This window comes from Streptopelia decaocto (genome assembly GCF_964273445.1).
Source record: "Streptopelia decaocto genome assembly, chromosome: 1".
Classification (NCBI taxonomy): domain Eukaryota; kingdom Metazoa; phylum Chordata; class Aves; order Columbiformes; family Columbidae; genus Streptopelia; species Streptopelia decaocto.
In genome coordinates, this window is record NC_138663.1 from 92,557,941 (window position 1) to 92,572,868 (window position 14,928).

The 14,928-nt window shown below is 39.8% G+C and overlaps 1 protein-coding gene across 3 annotated transcripts in view; it reads left to right on the forward strand.

The window, feature by feature from the left end:
- Window positions 1-14,928, forward strand: part of MGAT4A (alpha-1,3-mannosyl-glycoprotein 4-beta-N-acetylglucosaminyltransferase A) — an 84,848-nt gene that overhangs the window by 2,843 nt on the left and 67,077 nt on the right. For 2 of the 3 annotated variants that reach the window (XM_082067613.1, XM_082067615.1), the window contains exon 2: window positions 1,345-1,659. In XM_082067613.1, coding sequence (XP_081923739.1) covers window positions 1,566-1,659 — 94 coding nt within the window. In that variant the 5' untranslated portion in view covers window positions 1,345-1,565. Of the gene's footprint in view, window positions 1-548; window positions 642-1,344; window positions 1,660-14,928 lie in introns of all 3 variants that reach the window. The other variant, XM_082067614.1, reaches the window with a different exon arrangement.

Consider the following 14,928-nt stretch of genomic DNA (forward strand, 5'->3'; position numbering starts at 1 on the left):
GTGCATAAAGTTCCTCAAAACAAAGCATGTTACTAGCATTTGAGATAATCACAGTCTGAAGGTAAACGCTTTCTGTAAACTGGATCTTGTGATCAAGATTTGAATGCAAGAGCATGTAGTTCTGCAACTTTGTTGTTCTCTTCTGTTCATTTGTTAATTGTACCTCTTCGTTATGTCTTGTTTTGCAAACTCGTCAGTAAAGTTAGTGTGTGCTGTGATGCAAGCTTGGGAAGAGGAGTTCAAATTTGACTGGAATAGTCAGACAGAATAATAAAAAAGTATTTTCCCTCAGTTGTTCTAAATGCACCCAGGCCAAGGAGTGAGAGTGCTTCCAAAGAAAATTCAGATCAAGTTCGTTATTGCTGGGTAGCTTACTTGTATCAGGTGTAGTTTATAGGGGGGAAAAACTGTCAGTGCCTTAAAAGAAAGCCAAATGATAATGTCTGAGCTACTATAAAGGATGATTTAGTGCTTTAAAAATGAACCTGCCTGCCTCCCGTCTTTTAAAGTTGGCTAATCAATTTCACTCTTCTGTTTGTCTTGCTCAGTTAGGACAGTGTGGTTAGATGCTGGCTGTGTTTGGGCAGTTGAGGATTTTGAATCCCAGGATATGGAGCCTTCATCTGAGATAAAACTGAACTGTAGGTAATTTCTGTTTTGTCCTGGTGCCTGTGTGGTGGAGATAGAGGAATGATATGGTCACATCATGGCATTTTGTGGGGCTTTCGTGTAGTTGCCAGCTTGTATAAATTGAACAGTCTTTGTGTGTGACTAGTGTGTGCTGCAGCCAAGCTAGGAAAAAGTGGTTGTGGATGGACCAAATATTCTCATGCTGAGCAGAGGAAGATGAACAATATAGGTTTGTAAATGCTGTTGAAAGCTCTGGTCTCTCAGTTTGCTGGGTATGGTTCTGCTGCTGCAGTTACATTATTCCTCACTGATTTCAGAGAGGTTTTGTCAAAGTGAGTACTTAGGAATGGGGCCTTCAGTTGCTGGTTTCCTGAAAACAACCTTTGTATCAGTTCATCACCTGCCAGAATGACACATGAGCTTGCCTTGAGTTTATGAGAAAAGGGTAATGTCAGTAATGTGTATGTTTGTCCTTTAATGATCGAATTTATGTGAAATACAGCTCCTCCAGATACAAGCAATCTTAACAGGAAAAGAACAAATTAATCTAAAGAGGTCTATTCCCTAAGCTGAGAGTGAGGCAGTGTAAAGGGGAATGCATGCAAGCCACAATAATGAGCATGCAGTAGTATTTCTTCACTGTATTTTGGTGTGTGGGGGACTCTTGTAAGTATTTTTAGCATAATATGTTCAAATTTTGTTTCCTTTAAACAGGACTAGAAGAATAAGGAGAAGCTTGATTTATGAGAACTATAAGAAGGCTTACAACAGTTTGGAATGGATTGATTTATGACACCTCTGATATGTGAGATCTACGTTTGGTGGTGTTGTTGGCCAGCTGCTGCTGGTGGACTCGAGCTGACTTCATTGCAGCAAGCCCAACAGACAGGTCCTCATCGCTAATAGAACATAAACAACTGTGATGTTGAAATGAGATGAGGCTCCGAAATGGAACTGTGGCCACCGTGTTAGTTTTCATCACTACTTTCCTCAGTTTGTCCTGGTATACTGCATGGCAAAATGGGAAAGGTAAGTAAAAGGCTCCAAAATCAGATTGACCTTCATGTGGCTGTATGGCTGTGCAGTGCTGCTCTGTGCTTGAAATCTTTAAATTACCTGTTGACTACCTCTGCTCCAGAAGGTGGTGCCTTGGTGAGGGATAAACACCTGCTAGTAGATTGAGGAAAGCTAACTTGGAGTGATCCTGTTTTAAAAAGGAAAAAAAAAAAAATTACCTGAAGAAAAAAAAGAAAAAGTATTTGCTCCAGGCTTATAGTTTTGGTGTGTCTTGTTTTGTTCTTGTTTTTCCTTTTTTTTTTTTTTTTCTCCTGGTTTATGGTCGTTGGAAAAACATATGTTCTCTGGTTGTTTTTTGTTATACTTTTTTTTTTTTCTTCCCTTGTAACATATGGCAAATGGACCTAGCTGGAGAATTATTATTTTTGGTGCTGCTTTCTGTCTTCTCTGATGATTCAGTGATGGCAGTGACAAACTGCTAGTCAACATTGTTGAAAGACCTTTCTTGTTGTCTTTGAAGGAAAGGTAAAATATTTCTTGTCCGAGTATGAGGTCAGAAATAAAGTAATATGAGCAAATTGACCAAACAATGGGAAATGTATCTATTATAATAACATGAGCAATCTCATGAAATCAAATAACTACTCTATGTAATAAACTTTTACTTGTTTTATATATCTTCGTTGATCTGATTCCACTCCATGTGAACCTTGGAAAATTCAGTTTTTCTGAAGGTCAGGACTGTTTGCTGCAAGTAAGATGTTTCAGTTACATCCTTCAGTAAAACAAATAAACTTCTTCAGCAATGGTTTCTAGAAGAAAAAAAAAAAAGGTGGGATTATTTATTTTTCTTTATAAATATCTGATCTCTTCAGAAACAGTAGACTCTGTCCTTCAAAATCAAGTATTTTTAAAATCCATATTTGTATCAAATGAGATTGCTACATGGTTTGTTCTGACTCTTCTTCTGAGAATATTACCTTCGGTCGTGCCTCAGGTTCAGTAAGAGGAAACTGAGGTTTTCCAGGAATACCGTCTGTTGTAGCGCAGCCAACTTGTAACCCTTATTTAAGCGTGAAAGAAGCAGATGAATCCTGTGGCATATTGATTTCCCCGCCCCATTGGGCATCTGTAGGAGAAGCAGATGCTTTGTGGTGTGATCTCTGCTGTGGCAGCTGGTTGGTAGGCTAGCCTTCTCAATGAGAGCAGCAGGAAAAATGTCAAGTTCTCAAGGTTGTGGCAATGTTTATATATCATTTAATTGGACAACAACAGTGTAGACGTGCCAAAGACTGACAAGGAAAGGGTATCTGAATAGCGCTGTAAGTAGTATTTTCTTTATTTTGACTAATACCACATTCTCGTTAAATTTTATGTTACCGGTTCATTTATTGCTGAGGAACCTCACAAGAATTCTGCTTTCACTTCAGCAAAGATTTATATCTATGAAATTATTTCTCATGTTTTTTTCCTTTCTTACTTGACATGTGATTTACAAGCCTTGTTCTGTTTTGTCAAAGCATAACACAAAGAAAAGCATCTGTTAAAAGAAATTAACAAAAATCTGCTATTTGGAGAGCACTAGTATATGTGGCACTTGGTACAATTTAAGCTTTTGTTGGTCAGACTGCTCTATTTTTTTAGACTTTTTCTTTTTCCATATGGATGCCTAGAATCAATAATTTATTAAGGTTGGCATAAAAGTTCTGCATTTGTCTTCTTCCAGATCTTGCTGTTGAGCATTAAGGTGATAATTTGTTGAATAAAAATCAGTGTAACAAGACATCAGTAATGTGTTAATTAATCATAAATCACAGTTGTGAAACTACAGTCTAGATAACTTGCTCTTAAGGTGTTGCTTCAAGAGAAATTTACACATAGAATGTCATTTTTTAAATTTTATTTTACTTTTTAACTTAGATTTAGCATTTTATTGATTTGCACAGATTGTCTAAAAACAAAACAGATTTGGGTTCATTTGTACCATGTTTTCAATCAACCAGAGACATTTTTGCACCAATGGAAAAGGTTCAGAAACTGATGATATATATTTATCCAGCTTTTTTTTTCCAGCTTAATATAATTTTATGTTTATTTAGTAAAGCTTGTGGGATAGTATCTTAATTGATGACTTTTTCATTACGTTTTTTAGAGTGTCTTGATTAGAAGTAAATAAAAGCTTGCTGTCCCTATTCACTGAAAGGCTATGGGGTGTTACATACCCTGATCATCATCTTTTGTTATGCATTACATTTATATGGCATGCACTAGATTCCTGTAGGTATTTGTCAGTCTTTGGACATCAAAGTAAGTCTATACTTGGAAAGAAAATACTATTTACATTTTTTAAGAGAAAAAGCAAAGCCACAAATAACTAGCTTCTCAGTGATAACTAGAAGAAATTTTACTTTTGAAAAGCAGAAGCATAGAGCCTTGTTTATAACAACCCTAATCCAGTCTTCAAGTGATTAATTTTAATTGAGGAACTAAGATCTTGGATAATTGTCACTTAAAATACAGAAACATTTGTAGAATAGCAATGAGACTGGGGTGATGTGATATTTTTGTAGATCATGTCTTCGTCTGGTAAATGTACCTAGTCCCAGTCTATGCAGGATAGGATTTAGACAGTTAACAGTGATACAAAGTTTGGTGCTAGTTTAAAGTACAATAGGTTGCCTCTGCAGAGCAGTGCTTTACAAACATTAGGGCTATGCTGAAAAGTTGTCAGGGCCTGAAGGAAATACTCTGAAGGGCCATCACTGGCGACAGCATGGCTTTTGCTTACTCAGTGGACTGATTGTGTAAATAACCTCTTAGGGTGCTATTGGATTGCTTTTTGTATGAAATGGCCAATTACATGGCTTTGCTTTTAAAGTTTGCTATGTTTGGAGAAGGCTGACTGAAATACCTCTGGTCGTTTGAGAGAGTTTCAAAATTAGGCCACGATCTTCGTCACTTTTTGGACCCCATGCAATGTTTAGAAGCACTGGAGTTGTAAGGATGCAGTACAAGCCCTGAATACACCTAGGAAAGAATTCTACTGTGAGATTCATGAGCAAGAGTTGTAAGACTGTTTTCTAGGAGTTAAAAATGTGCTATGGTTATAATGAATGAAGTAGATGTTGGAAATGGAATCTTACCAATATGCTGATTACTTTGCACAGAAGGACCACTTTTAAAGGACCTGCAGTCACTTCACATTCACAGTTAGTCAGTTCAGTGTAAGATGTCCTTGAATTCCCCCTAAGAATGAGCTCTTATGCAAGCAGTAACTTTCTACTTAACACCATCTCTTTTGACTGAATTGTGCTTTCAGGTACTACTGACCTGCACAGGGTCACAGGTCTTGGCCACCTCATTTGTGAGCTACAGAAATGCAATGTTGTTTTTTTTTTTTTTTTAATCCTAAAGGCACTGCTCTTAGGAAGATCTAACCAGTACAAAACAGTACAAAAATCTCATCAAAGCTGTTGTGTGCTATGTAGAGGGCATAGTCTTGATGCTTTGATCTTTAATGTGACTAGGGGCCTGAGTACATAATGTTAAAGGAAGAGCATTATGCTCCGTAATGCTCAAGAGCCTCTTATTGGGTCAGCAAACTTCCTGATGCCTGTCACCAGCATGGAAGTTAGTAAGGAAAGTAAATACTGAATTTGGGTAGGTGTGGTAGGTTGAGATTCCACAGCAAAGCATTCATCAACCTAATCATTTAACTTTCCATGTTAAAGTTCTACTCTGATCCTACCGCCTTTGATTAAAAAAAAATAAAATTTGTTTGTTTGTTTGAAGTATGTGTACTTTGTTCTTGGTGATAGACAGAAGTTTGCAGTGTCTTGCATCATTTTTAGAAGGCATTTGGCTACTTGAAGTGGTAAGGACCTGGATGGAATATGTGTCATGAAAATCTGATGCAAATTAACCCTTCAGGATTGTCTAAACTATGTAGTTTTCAGAGCAATCTGAAACTGGTAGGGTATGTCATCTTCTTCCCCATGTAAGACATATTCTTCTTTAGTGATGAAGAGTTAATTGAAAAAGCTTCTGGTTTTCAGTTCATCTAAGGGTGTTGTCATAATCATAGGATCTCTTCACTGTATGTGGTTGGCTTATTTTGGTACACTGACTTAAATTCACATGAGAAAACTTCCAAGAGGACATTTACTTTTGAGATATTTACCTAGATTCCTAGTTTGCTGAATATTCATACGTAAGTAATGATGCTTGGAGCTATTGTTTTATATTAAACCTGATGTTTTCTCTGATTTGGAGAGAAAATGGGCTAGGCTGTATAATAAAACTGGCCTTGTTGTTCTTCTCTGGCTATTTTAATTAAATTAGAATTACTGCGTTGTTTGTTAGCCACAATAATCCTAAGTGCTGAAAAATATCTAAACTTAACAACAAGCGTAAGAAAATCTAACTGAGGCTAAACCAAAAGGCATCAGACAATGGTAGAAAATTTTGGATTAAGAACCAGGAATATTAATTCCCGGAGGGAGAAGAGTTCTACAGAATCATGGAGGAAATGGGGCAATGAGCACAGGAGGTATATTTTTTCCTTTGGCAGTGGTTATGCAAACATTCTCTTTAAAAATAGATCAGAAATCTGAGAGATGCATGTTAGTATTTTGCAACTATAACCAACCGTAGTTTGTGCTTTGATCCTAAGAGAAGCTTTCATTTGAGTAACTGCTGATAACAGTCTTCTGGCTGCACATTCTGATTTTCAGACTTATGTGCTGATTTCCCACAGATGTGAATTAAGGCCAACCAACTGATAAAGTTAAATAGACTACAAAATGGGAAGAGTGGAGACGGGGAAGGGACAGGATAGGATGCTAAAGTAGAAAGTATATATAACAATTCATGCCAGTGAGTTTGTTTGGAGGAGAAGGTTTTCGTGTTTTGTTTTGTTTTGTTTTTTTTTCCCTCATGTGAAATAGAAGGGAAGTGTTGGTTTCCTTTGGAAATTCTGTTGCAGATCTTCTAGGAGCTGATATTAAAGGAAATAGGAGTTTCCTTTTTCTTTGTAACAGCAGCACACGGACATTACTCTGGTCTTCACCTAAAATACACTTCCAGCTTGGTTTCCAAAACATTAGGATATAGGCTACTGATATTAAAAATAGGAGTTGAATTTCGTTAAGGCCAGCCAGGAGTGTAGGTTTGGAATGGTTACTGGGAGTCCTGTGCAGGCAGTGAGCACACTGTCCCAAGTGAATTGAGCAGTTTTCTCAGTATACATCCTGTTGAGGTGGGCAGTGCTTAGGTCTGCAGTGTCTTTGTGTCCGTCTTGTGACTGTTGCAGCAGAACTTCTGACACCAGTGATTTTGGTGAGTTGCAGTGGAAAGGATCACAACCAAAGAGGCTTTTGCAGCACTGCCATGTCCCCTTGCTTTCTTAGGTTAGCTTGATAGTATATGAGATTCTAAAACTTGGTTACTACCAGAGCATTGAATGTGATGAGACTCAGCCAACGTCTTGAGGTGCTGGTCTTGATTGTGGCCCAGCCCTCAGGGCTGGGGAAAGGCAACACTTTTTGCTTGGTGTGGCTTTTCTTAGTACTTCTTTAGCCTGTGTCTTCTATGCTTGCATGACTCCTGTGGAATGCTGGTTGCTGCTCCTGTGCAGAGACTGTCATATAGTAATTTAGCCAACCCAGGAAAGAAAGTTGCATCTGACACAGCTGTTTATTCCCTAACAGCTCTCCTGTAAGAAATGTATCTACAAATGTGTCTACTAAGAAACCTTTGCAATGGATTGTAAGCCAGCATGTACTTATCTTCTTCCTAAAAACCATCTTCCTAGAATAGTTACAATACCTACATAGTCATATCTTTAACAGTGAGCAAGAGAGGCTTTTCAGTGATCTGTCCTGGTGTCTGTGGTGGTTGATATTTTCCCTAGTGAATCTGGGTGATGAGAGGGAGAGATTTCTTACTACATTTCAAACAGCACCATGGTGGGAGGAGCATCAAAGGTAGGCAGAGAGATGGAAGTTTAAAATAGTTTATGCAAATTGAAGACCTGGTCAGGAAGGGGGGGGTGAATGGAGAGTTGAAGGCAGGTGAAAGTGTCCCAGACAAAACACATGGGGTGCAGTAAAGCCGAAGAAAATCAAATGTGTACATAAAGAGTGGAGAAGAAATTTGGCGTTAGGATTCTGGTTAGAAATGGCAGTTTACTGTAAATCGCATGCTAAGTGTGAGTCATCACGTTATTCTAGAAAATAAAAGAAATTGAACAGGAAAGGGGTGTTAAAGAAGTAAAGAAGTATGAAGTCTACTACTCCAGCAAGACACAGGAAGTCTTCTCTCTGCTCTGCTTGGCACTGTGTCCACGTCTGGATGGTGCACTGCAAAGAAAATAGATTAGTTAGGTGGGGCTCAAAGGAGCAATGAGTGATCAAAGATGTAGAAAATTTACACTGTAAGAGGAGGGTCATTGTCCTGACATGGCTTAACTTGAAGGAAAGGTGTGAGAAGAGAAATGGGAAGATACTTTTCAAACATTTTAAAGGTTCGTGGTAGGGGCGTGGAGTCGGGGGAAAATCTATTCTTTGTGGCTATAGTGAATAACAGGATATAAGGGACTGAAATTGAAAGGGAGAGCAAGCTTAGGAAGTGGAAGAAGTTGTTTTAGTAGCAAGTACAGTTACATACTGGAGTAGATTGTTGGCAGGGGTGAAGTATTTTCAAGAACCAGTTAAACCAGTGATGACAAGTAAGAGACACCAATACTGTGTTTAGTACCAGTAGAGATTTGGGCTAGCATGAAAAGAGTGAGTTACGCTGTTTTTTTGAAGTCAATATGACACTCCTAAAATAAGCCTCAGGTAGGGAAGACCTACAGCTGTCAAGAATCATCTAACTTTGAACTAACTGTCTTGCTAAGACTAATTTTGAGCAGGGGATTGGACCGGATGACCCTAGAAGTCCCTTCTAACCTAAGTTATACTAGGTATTCTTGGCCTTTGCCAAGTTTATCTCCCCTTGTGCCAAGAGCTACATGCCAGTGCATTTCATTGCTAAATAATATTGATGTTTGCATGAGATAGTTGCCCTTTACTGTCATAAAATTTGATCTCTTAAAATACATAAGATGTTTGCTTGTATTTCAGCAGGTTTACTTAACCTTTTATTGTTAATATCCACAGCTCTTTCTACAGCTAGGAACCATGAAAACACTGTGTTAGAAAAATCTCCAAATGTGATTTGTTTTTGTTTTCTAGTGTGATTGATTTCCCCCACCCCTTATCCACGCTCTATATAGTTGTATCTTATTCAGTAACTTTATTCCTACTGTGTAGTCATGACTTTATTTGCTGCCTGGATAACAAAAAAAAAATTCTATTATTGATACAATCTTTACGATTAGAATCCTTTATGTTATTTCTTTTTAGGATGAGACACTGGTAAGTCTGTAATTTAGTTTTTGTTTATGATGCACTATGTTTTGTTTTCCTGAACATGGCAGGAAGTGAATAGAAAGTGTTTTCCTTGCTCACAGTGCAAGGCTTTATTCCAGCTAATCTCTGCCTAAAAAGCAATTACTCTAGACAGTCTTTTAGAGCTGTGCTTCCAGCTACTTTTCTGGTTGTCTCCTTGGCTTTCATGCAGCTTTCTTTCTGCAGATGCTTCCCACAGATGTGACACCTATCTATCTAACAGTAAACAACAGAAACCCTATTTTTGCTTGTGGCAGTATATAATTTTACTGTCTTATGCTCAAAAATAATTTAAAAATTTCTTGTACTTATGTTACTATTGTAGCCCACAGCTACATCATGGACTTGCATATCAACGCTGTGAAAATGCAAGTTTTCTCAGACAGTTCAGAGCTGGGCTGAACTAAATCTTTTTTTTACATTATGAATTACTAGTAAAGTAGCTGTGCAAATAAACAGCCCTCATACTTGATTGCACAGCCCCTAGAGACAAACTGTAGAGGTACTGTTGGAGAGAGATTTGAATAAAACAAATGTGGTGGGATCACATTTGATTTACAAGGTTGTTAATTTGCAGTGATGTGGGAGCATGGTGAAGCTTTGATCCTGAGTTGTTTGCAAGGAGGCCAAATTAGAAGGAATATGCTCTCAGAAAAAGAGCTTGTTCAACACAGATGTCAAGGCACAAAGAAATAAGGAGTGTCAGCAACCTCAGCCCACTAGGATGTGTGGAAACAAACTTCTGCTATGGCTTGAATTTTGTGCCCAAGCTGATATGAATTTCTAAAAGCTTCAGCTCTTAAAATAGGATTGCTAATTGTGAGGTAGTAGCAGTCTTCTGGCTTTTGATAGATGAATTTTCTTCTAATATGTTAAAATGTTAAACATTTGGCTGTAGATCTACTATTGCTAATCTCATTTTAATTTAGGAAGCTAGCTTTTCTTGCTGTAGTTCCTGGCTTGTATGTGTATGTTTCATTGGTTTCTGAGGGAAGAGAATGGTTTAAAGTGTGTCTTTATTTACATGTACAGAAACTCAGAGTTATTGGCAATTCTGTGGTAGAAACAAATAATGTTAAAGTTTTCAGAAGCTTTCAGGTGGTCAGAACTGAATGGTTGCTTTTTCTTTCTGTGTCATGGTTCTACTTTGCTATATGTTTTGTTTCCTTTCCACGTTGGTCTGAAGTTGAGTTAATCTGTCTGAGAATATACAGCATCCTAACTCTCAAAATCTGAGCCCTGAATGTTCAACAGTGTGTGACCATATAATATGATGATTCTTGGAGAAGGTTTTGGATAAGGACAACTGGATTTTCCTGTACATTAGTCCTCCCCCCCTTCCCAGGAAATCTTGCGTGGGCAGAAATCCCTTCAGATGCAGAGCCTGGTAGCCCTGGATGGATGCTGCTGCACAGATACTCTGTTGCTGACCAGGTCACTGCATGACCAGAAATCCCAATTGTGTACTCAGAGATTGTTCAAGTGTGCACAATGACACCTTGGGAAGTTTTATTTAAGTGCTTATTTGTGATAAGTAGATGCTAAGCAATTGCGCAATAGTCCACATGCTTTTGGGCTGTCTGAGAGGGATTAACCACTCAGTTACTGCCTGGTTGGTTGGCGTATGTTTTGCGAGTCACATCTCGAGGATGTATAGAGGTGCAGGTGTTGTAGAGTTTATTTGCATGGAAGCATTGGATTAAACATTTTCAATTTGCAGTAATATATCTGTTTATCAGGGAAGCTCAGAATAGAAATAAGGGAGACCTTTCTGAGACTCCTGTGTGTTGACACATGATGGAAGAATAACCATTTTGTTTTCTGATATAGATGAGACACACGCATTCATAAGTAGAGATGATCTTTTTAGGTCAGGGGTCCTTTTCCCTCATTTTCCTCCACACTGCTTTACTGAGAAAGCAGTTATATATAATAAATGTGAAATTTTATATTATACGGAGACATTGAAAAATAAACTAATGCTTTGCCCTGTATTTGTAACATCTTGCTTTAAACGTAACTATATTTAACTTAGTTTGTTGAAGTTTTTAACTTGGAATGAACTGTAACTGAACAGAAGACTTTTCTCTTTCTCTTGTATTTTTGGAATCCAGAGATGAGTTGCATCAAGTCTTGTGGTATTTTACCTATTTTTAACCTATATGTGATTGCAATGATCAAATATTTGAATTGGGTGAAGTTGAGAATTTGTCCTCGTGTAGGTAAAGTTATGAATTTCCTAGTATCAATTTATATTAGTATATTCGGTACCAATGGCTTTAAGTTGTTCCCCGGTACAGTCATAATGATAAGCTGATGGCTCAGATAATGAATGTAGGATGACTGTGGTTAATTTTTTTCAAAAGTTGAAATGTCACTGCAGCTTCTTTTGCCTTAAGACGGGCCACTGTATCCTCTTTCCCCTGCCCTGTCCTTCTCCCTTGCTTTGAATTTGATGTTGTCAGTAACCCCGTATTCCTGTAAGTTTCGGGGAAACAAGCTGTACTTTGCACTGGTGAGGCCCTACCTTGAATCCTGTGTTCAGTTTTGGGCCCCTCATCATACGAAGGAGATTGAGGTGCTGGAGAGAGTTCAGAGAAGGACAACAAAGCTGGTGAGGGGTCTGGAGCACAAGTCGGATGAGGAGCAGCTGAGGGAGCTGGGGCTGTTCAGCCTGGAGAAAAGGAGGCTGAGGGGAGACCTTATTGCTCTCTACAACTACCGGAAAGGAGGTTGTAGCATGGAGGGGGTTGGTCTCTTCCCCCAAGTTGCAAGTGATACGACAAGGGGAAATGGCCTCAAGTTGCACCAGGGGAGGTTTAGGTCGGATATTAGGAAAAAATTCTTCACAGAAAGGGCTGTCAGGCATTGGAACAAGCTGCCCAGGGAAGTGGTTGAGTCACCATCCCTGGGGGTGTTTAAAAGACATTTAGACAAGGTTCTTAGGGATGTGGGTCAGTGCCAGAGTTAGGTTATGGTTGGACTCGATGATCCTGAGGGTCTCTTCCAACCAAAAAGATTCTGACATTCTAGGAATATAAATGTGCCATAGAAGAGAAAGGCATTCATGGCTACTTTGCTATGTTGCTTATTGAGAAGTTATAGATGCATTTTTCGAGTGGAAATTAAATGTGGGAGGAGGTAAGCTCAAGTGGAAGAGGAGAGTTTACTGATCATGGAAGGAGGGGCTGGCCACTTGGGAAGAATATAAGGCTGTTGTCAGACGGTGTAGGGAGGCAACTAGGAAAGCTAAGGCCTCCTTAGAATTAAACCTGGTGAGAGGGGTCAAGGACAACAGAAAGAGCTTTTTCAAATACGTGGCAGATAAAACTAACACCAGAGGCCATGTAGGCCCACTGATGAACGAGATGGGTGCCCTGGTGACAGAAGATACACAGAAGGCAGAGTTACTGAATGTCTTCTTTGTCTCTGTCTACTCTGCTGGAGGCTGTCTTGAGGAGCCCTGTACCCCTGAGGCCCCAGAGGAAGGCAGGACAGTGGAGGAGTTTGCCTTGGTCGATGAGGACTGGGTTAGGGAGCAATCAGGCAATCTGGACATCCATAAATCATGGGGTCCAGATGGAATGCACCCACAGGTGCTGAGGGAGCTGGCTGAGGTCATTGCTGGACCACTCTCCATCATCTTTGCCAAGTCTTGGGAAACAGGAGAGGTGCCTGAGGACTGGAGGAAAACAAATGTTACTCCAGTCTTCAAAAAGGGCAAGAAGGAGGACCCAGGTAACTATAGACTGGTCAGCCTCACCTCCATCCCTGGGAAAGTGATGGAACAACTTACCCTTGGTGCCATATCAAGGATAAGAGGGTCATTGGGGCAGTCACCATGGCTTCACCAAGGGGAAGTCATGCTTGACCAACCTCATAGCCTTTTATGAGGACATAACAAGGTGGATGCATGATGGCAGGGCAGTGGATGTGGTATATCTTGATTTCAGTAAAGCATTTGACACAGTCTCCCACAGCATTCTTACAGCTAAACTGAGGGAGTGCGGTCTCGATGATCGGGTAGTGAGGTGGACTGTGAACTGGAAGAAGGAAAGAAGCCAGAGAGTTGTGGTCAATGAGGCGGAGTCCAGCTGGAGGCCTGTATCTAGTGGAGTGCCTCAAGGGTCAGTACTGGGGCCAGTACTATTCAATATATTCATCAACAATTTGGGAATAGAGTGTACTATCAGCAAGTTTGACGATGACACCAAACTGGGAGGAGTGGCTGACACGCCAGAAGGCTGTGCTGCCATCCAGCAAGACCTGGACAGGCTGGAGAGTTGGGTGGGGAAAAATTTAATTAAATATAACAAGGGCAAGTGTAGAGTCCTGCATCTGGGTAGGAACAACCCCAGGTTCCAGTATAAGTTGGGGAATGACCTATTAGAGAGCAGCGTAGGGGAACCTGGGTGTCCTGGTGGACAGCAGGATGACCATGAGCCAGCACTGGGCCCTTGTGGCCAGGAAGGCCAATGGCATCCTGGGATGTATTAGAAGTGGGGTGGTTAGTAGGTAAGGAGAGGTTCTCCTTCCCCTCTACTCTGCCCTGGTGAGACCACGTCTGGAATATTGTGTCCAGTTCTGGGCCCCTCAGTTCCAGAAGGACAGGGAACTGCTGGAGAGAGTCCAGCGCAGGGCAACAAAGATGATGGAATGGAGCATCTCCTTCATGAGGAAAGGCTGAGGGAGCTGGGTCTCTTCAGTTTGGAGGAGACTGAGGAGTGACCTTATTTATGTTTACAAATATGTAAAGGGTAAGTGTCATGAGGATGGAGCCAGGCTCGTCTCGGTGACAACGAACAGTAGGACAAGGGGTAACGGGTTCAAACTGGAACACAGGAGGTTCCGCTTAAATTTGAGAAGAAACTTCTCATTGAGGGTGACAGAGCACTGGAACAGGCTGCCCAGGGAGCTTGAGGAGTCTCCTGCTCTGGAGACATTCAAAACCCACCTGGACACATTCCTGTGTAGCCTCATCTAAGTGTTCCTGCTCCGGCGGGGGGATTGGACTAGATGATCTTTTGAGGTCCCTTCCAATCCCTAACATTCCGTGATTCTGTGATTCGGTAGCTAAAGGGGCTATTGCCGTTTGTGGTATTTAAGTGAAACTGTAGAGTTGGTGGCTGATGCAGTTGACTATACCCTCCATTTTCAAAAAAAGACTTTATAGCAGATTGAATTACTGCAATAAAGGCATAAAAATAATGGGACACTTAATAGAAACTTCTGTCCTGTGACTATACTGATTTGCATCTTTCAAAAGTGAAAGTGGAATTTTACATACCATTTTTGTAATGCAAAAATTTTTTGAACAAATCTTTAGCAAAACCCGAAGTCTTTCATGTGAGGGAAAATCAAACTGTACTTCATTTCAATTAATCTGTATTAAGATGTGGTTTACAGCCACATGATGCTTCTTGGATCTTTTCTTCTATGGGAATAATTCCTATACTGTGCTAGTTCTTCCACAAACTCTTTACTTCCTTGTTAGAGAAAGAATCAATATGAAAGCTACAATTCTACACAGAAACCTTAAGCCATTTGAAGTACAAATGGAACCACATTTCCCTGTGATGTTGTAGCATCACAAACTAATGTTCAATAATATTGATGAAGATCAGCGTAATGGGAAAATTAAACCAAAATATTTATTTTCTGCTCTGCATATTTTGGAGACTCTGTACTTCTCACCAAAAGAATTAAAAATTTCGTCTGCTTATATCATGTGACATATTCCAATGGCCTTAGTCAAGTTTAACTAGAAACCAAGTAGTGCCTTCTATAGCCTTGTGAAAATGTTTGTTCCTGCTTCTAGACCATTCTTTTC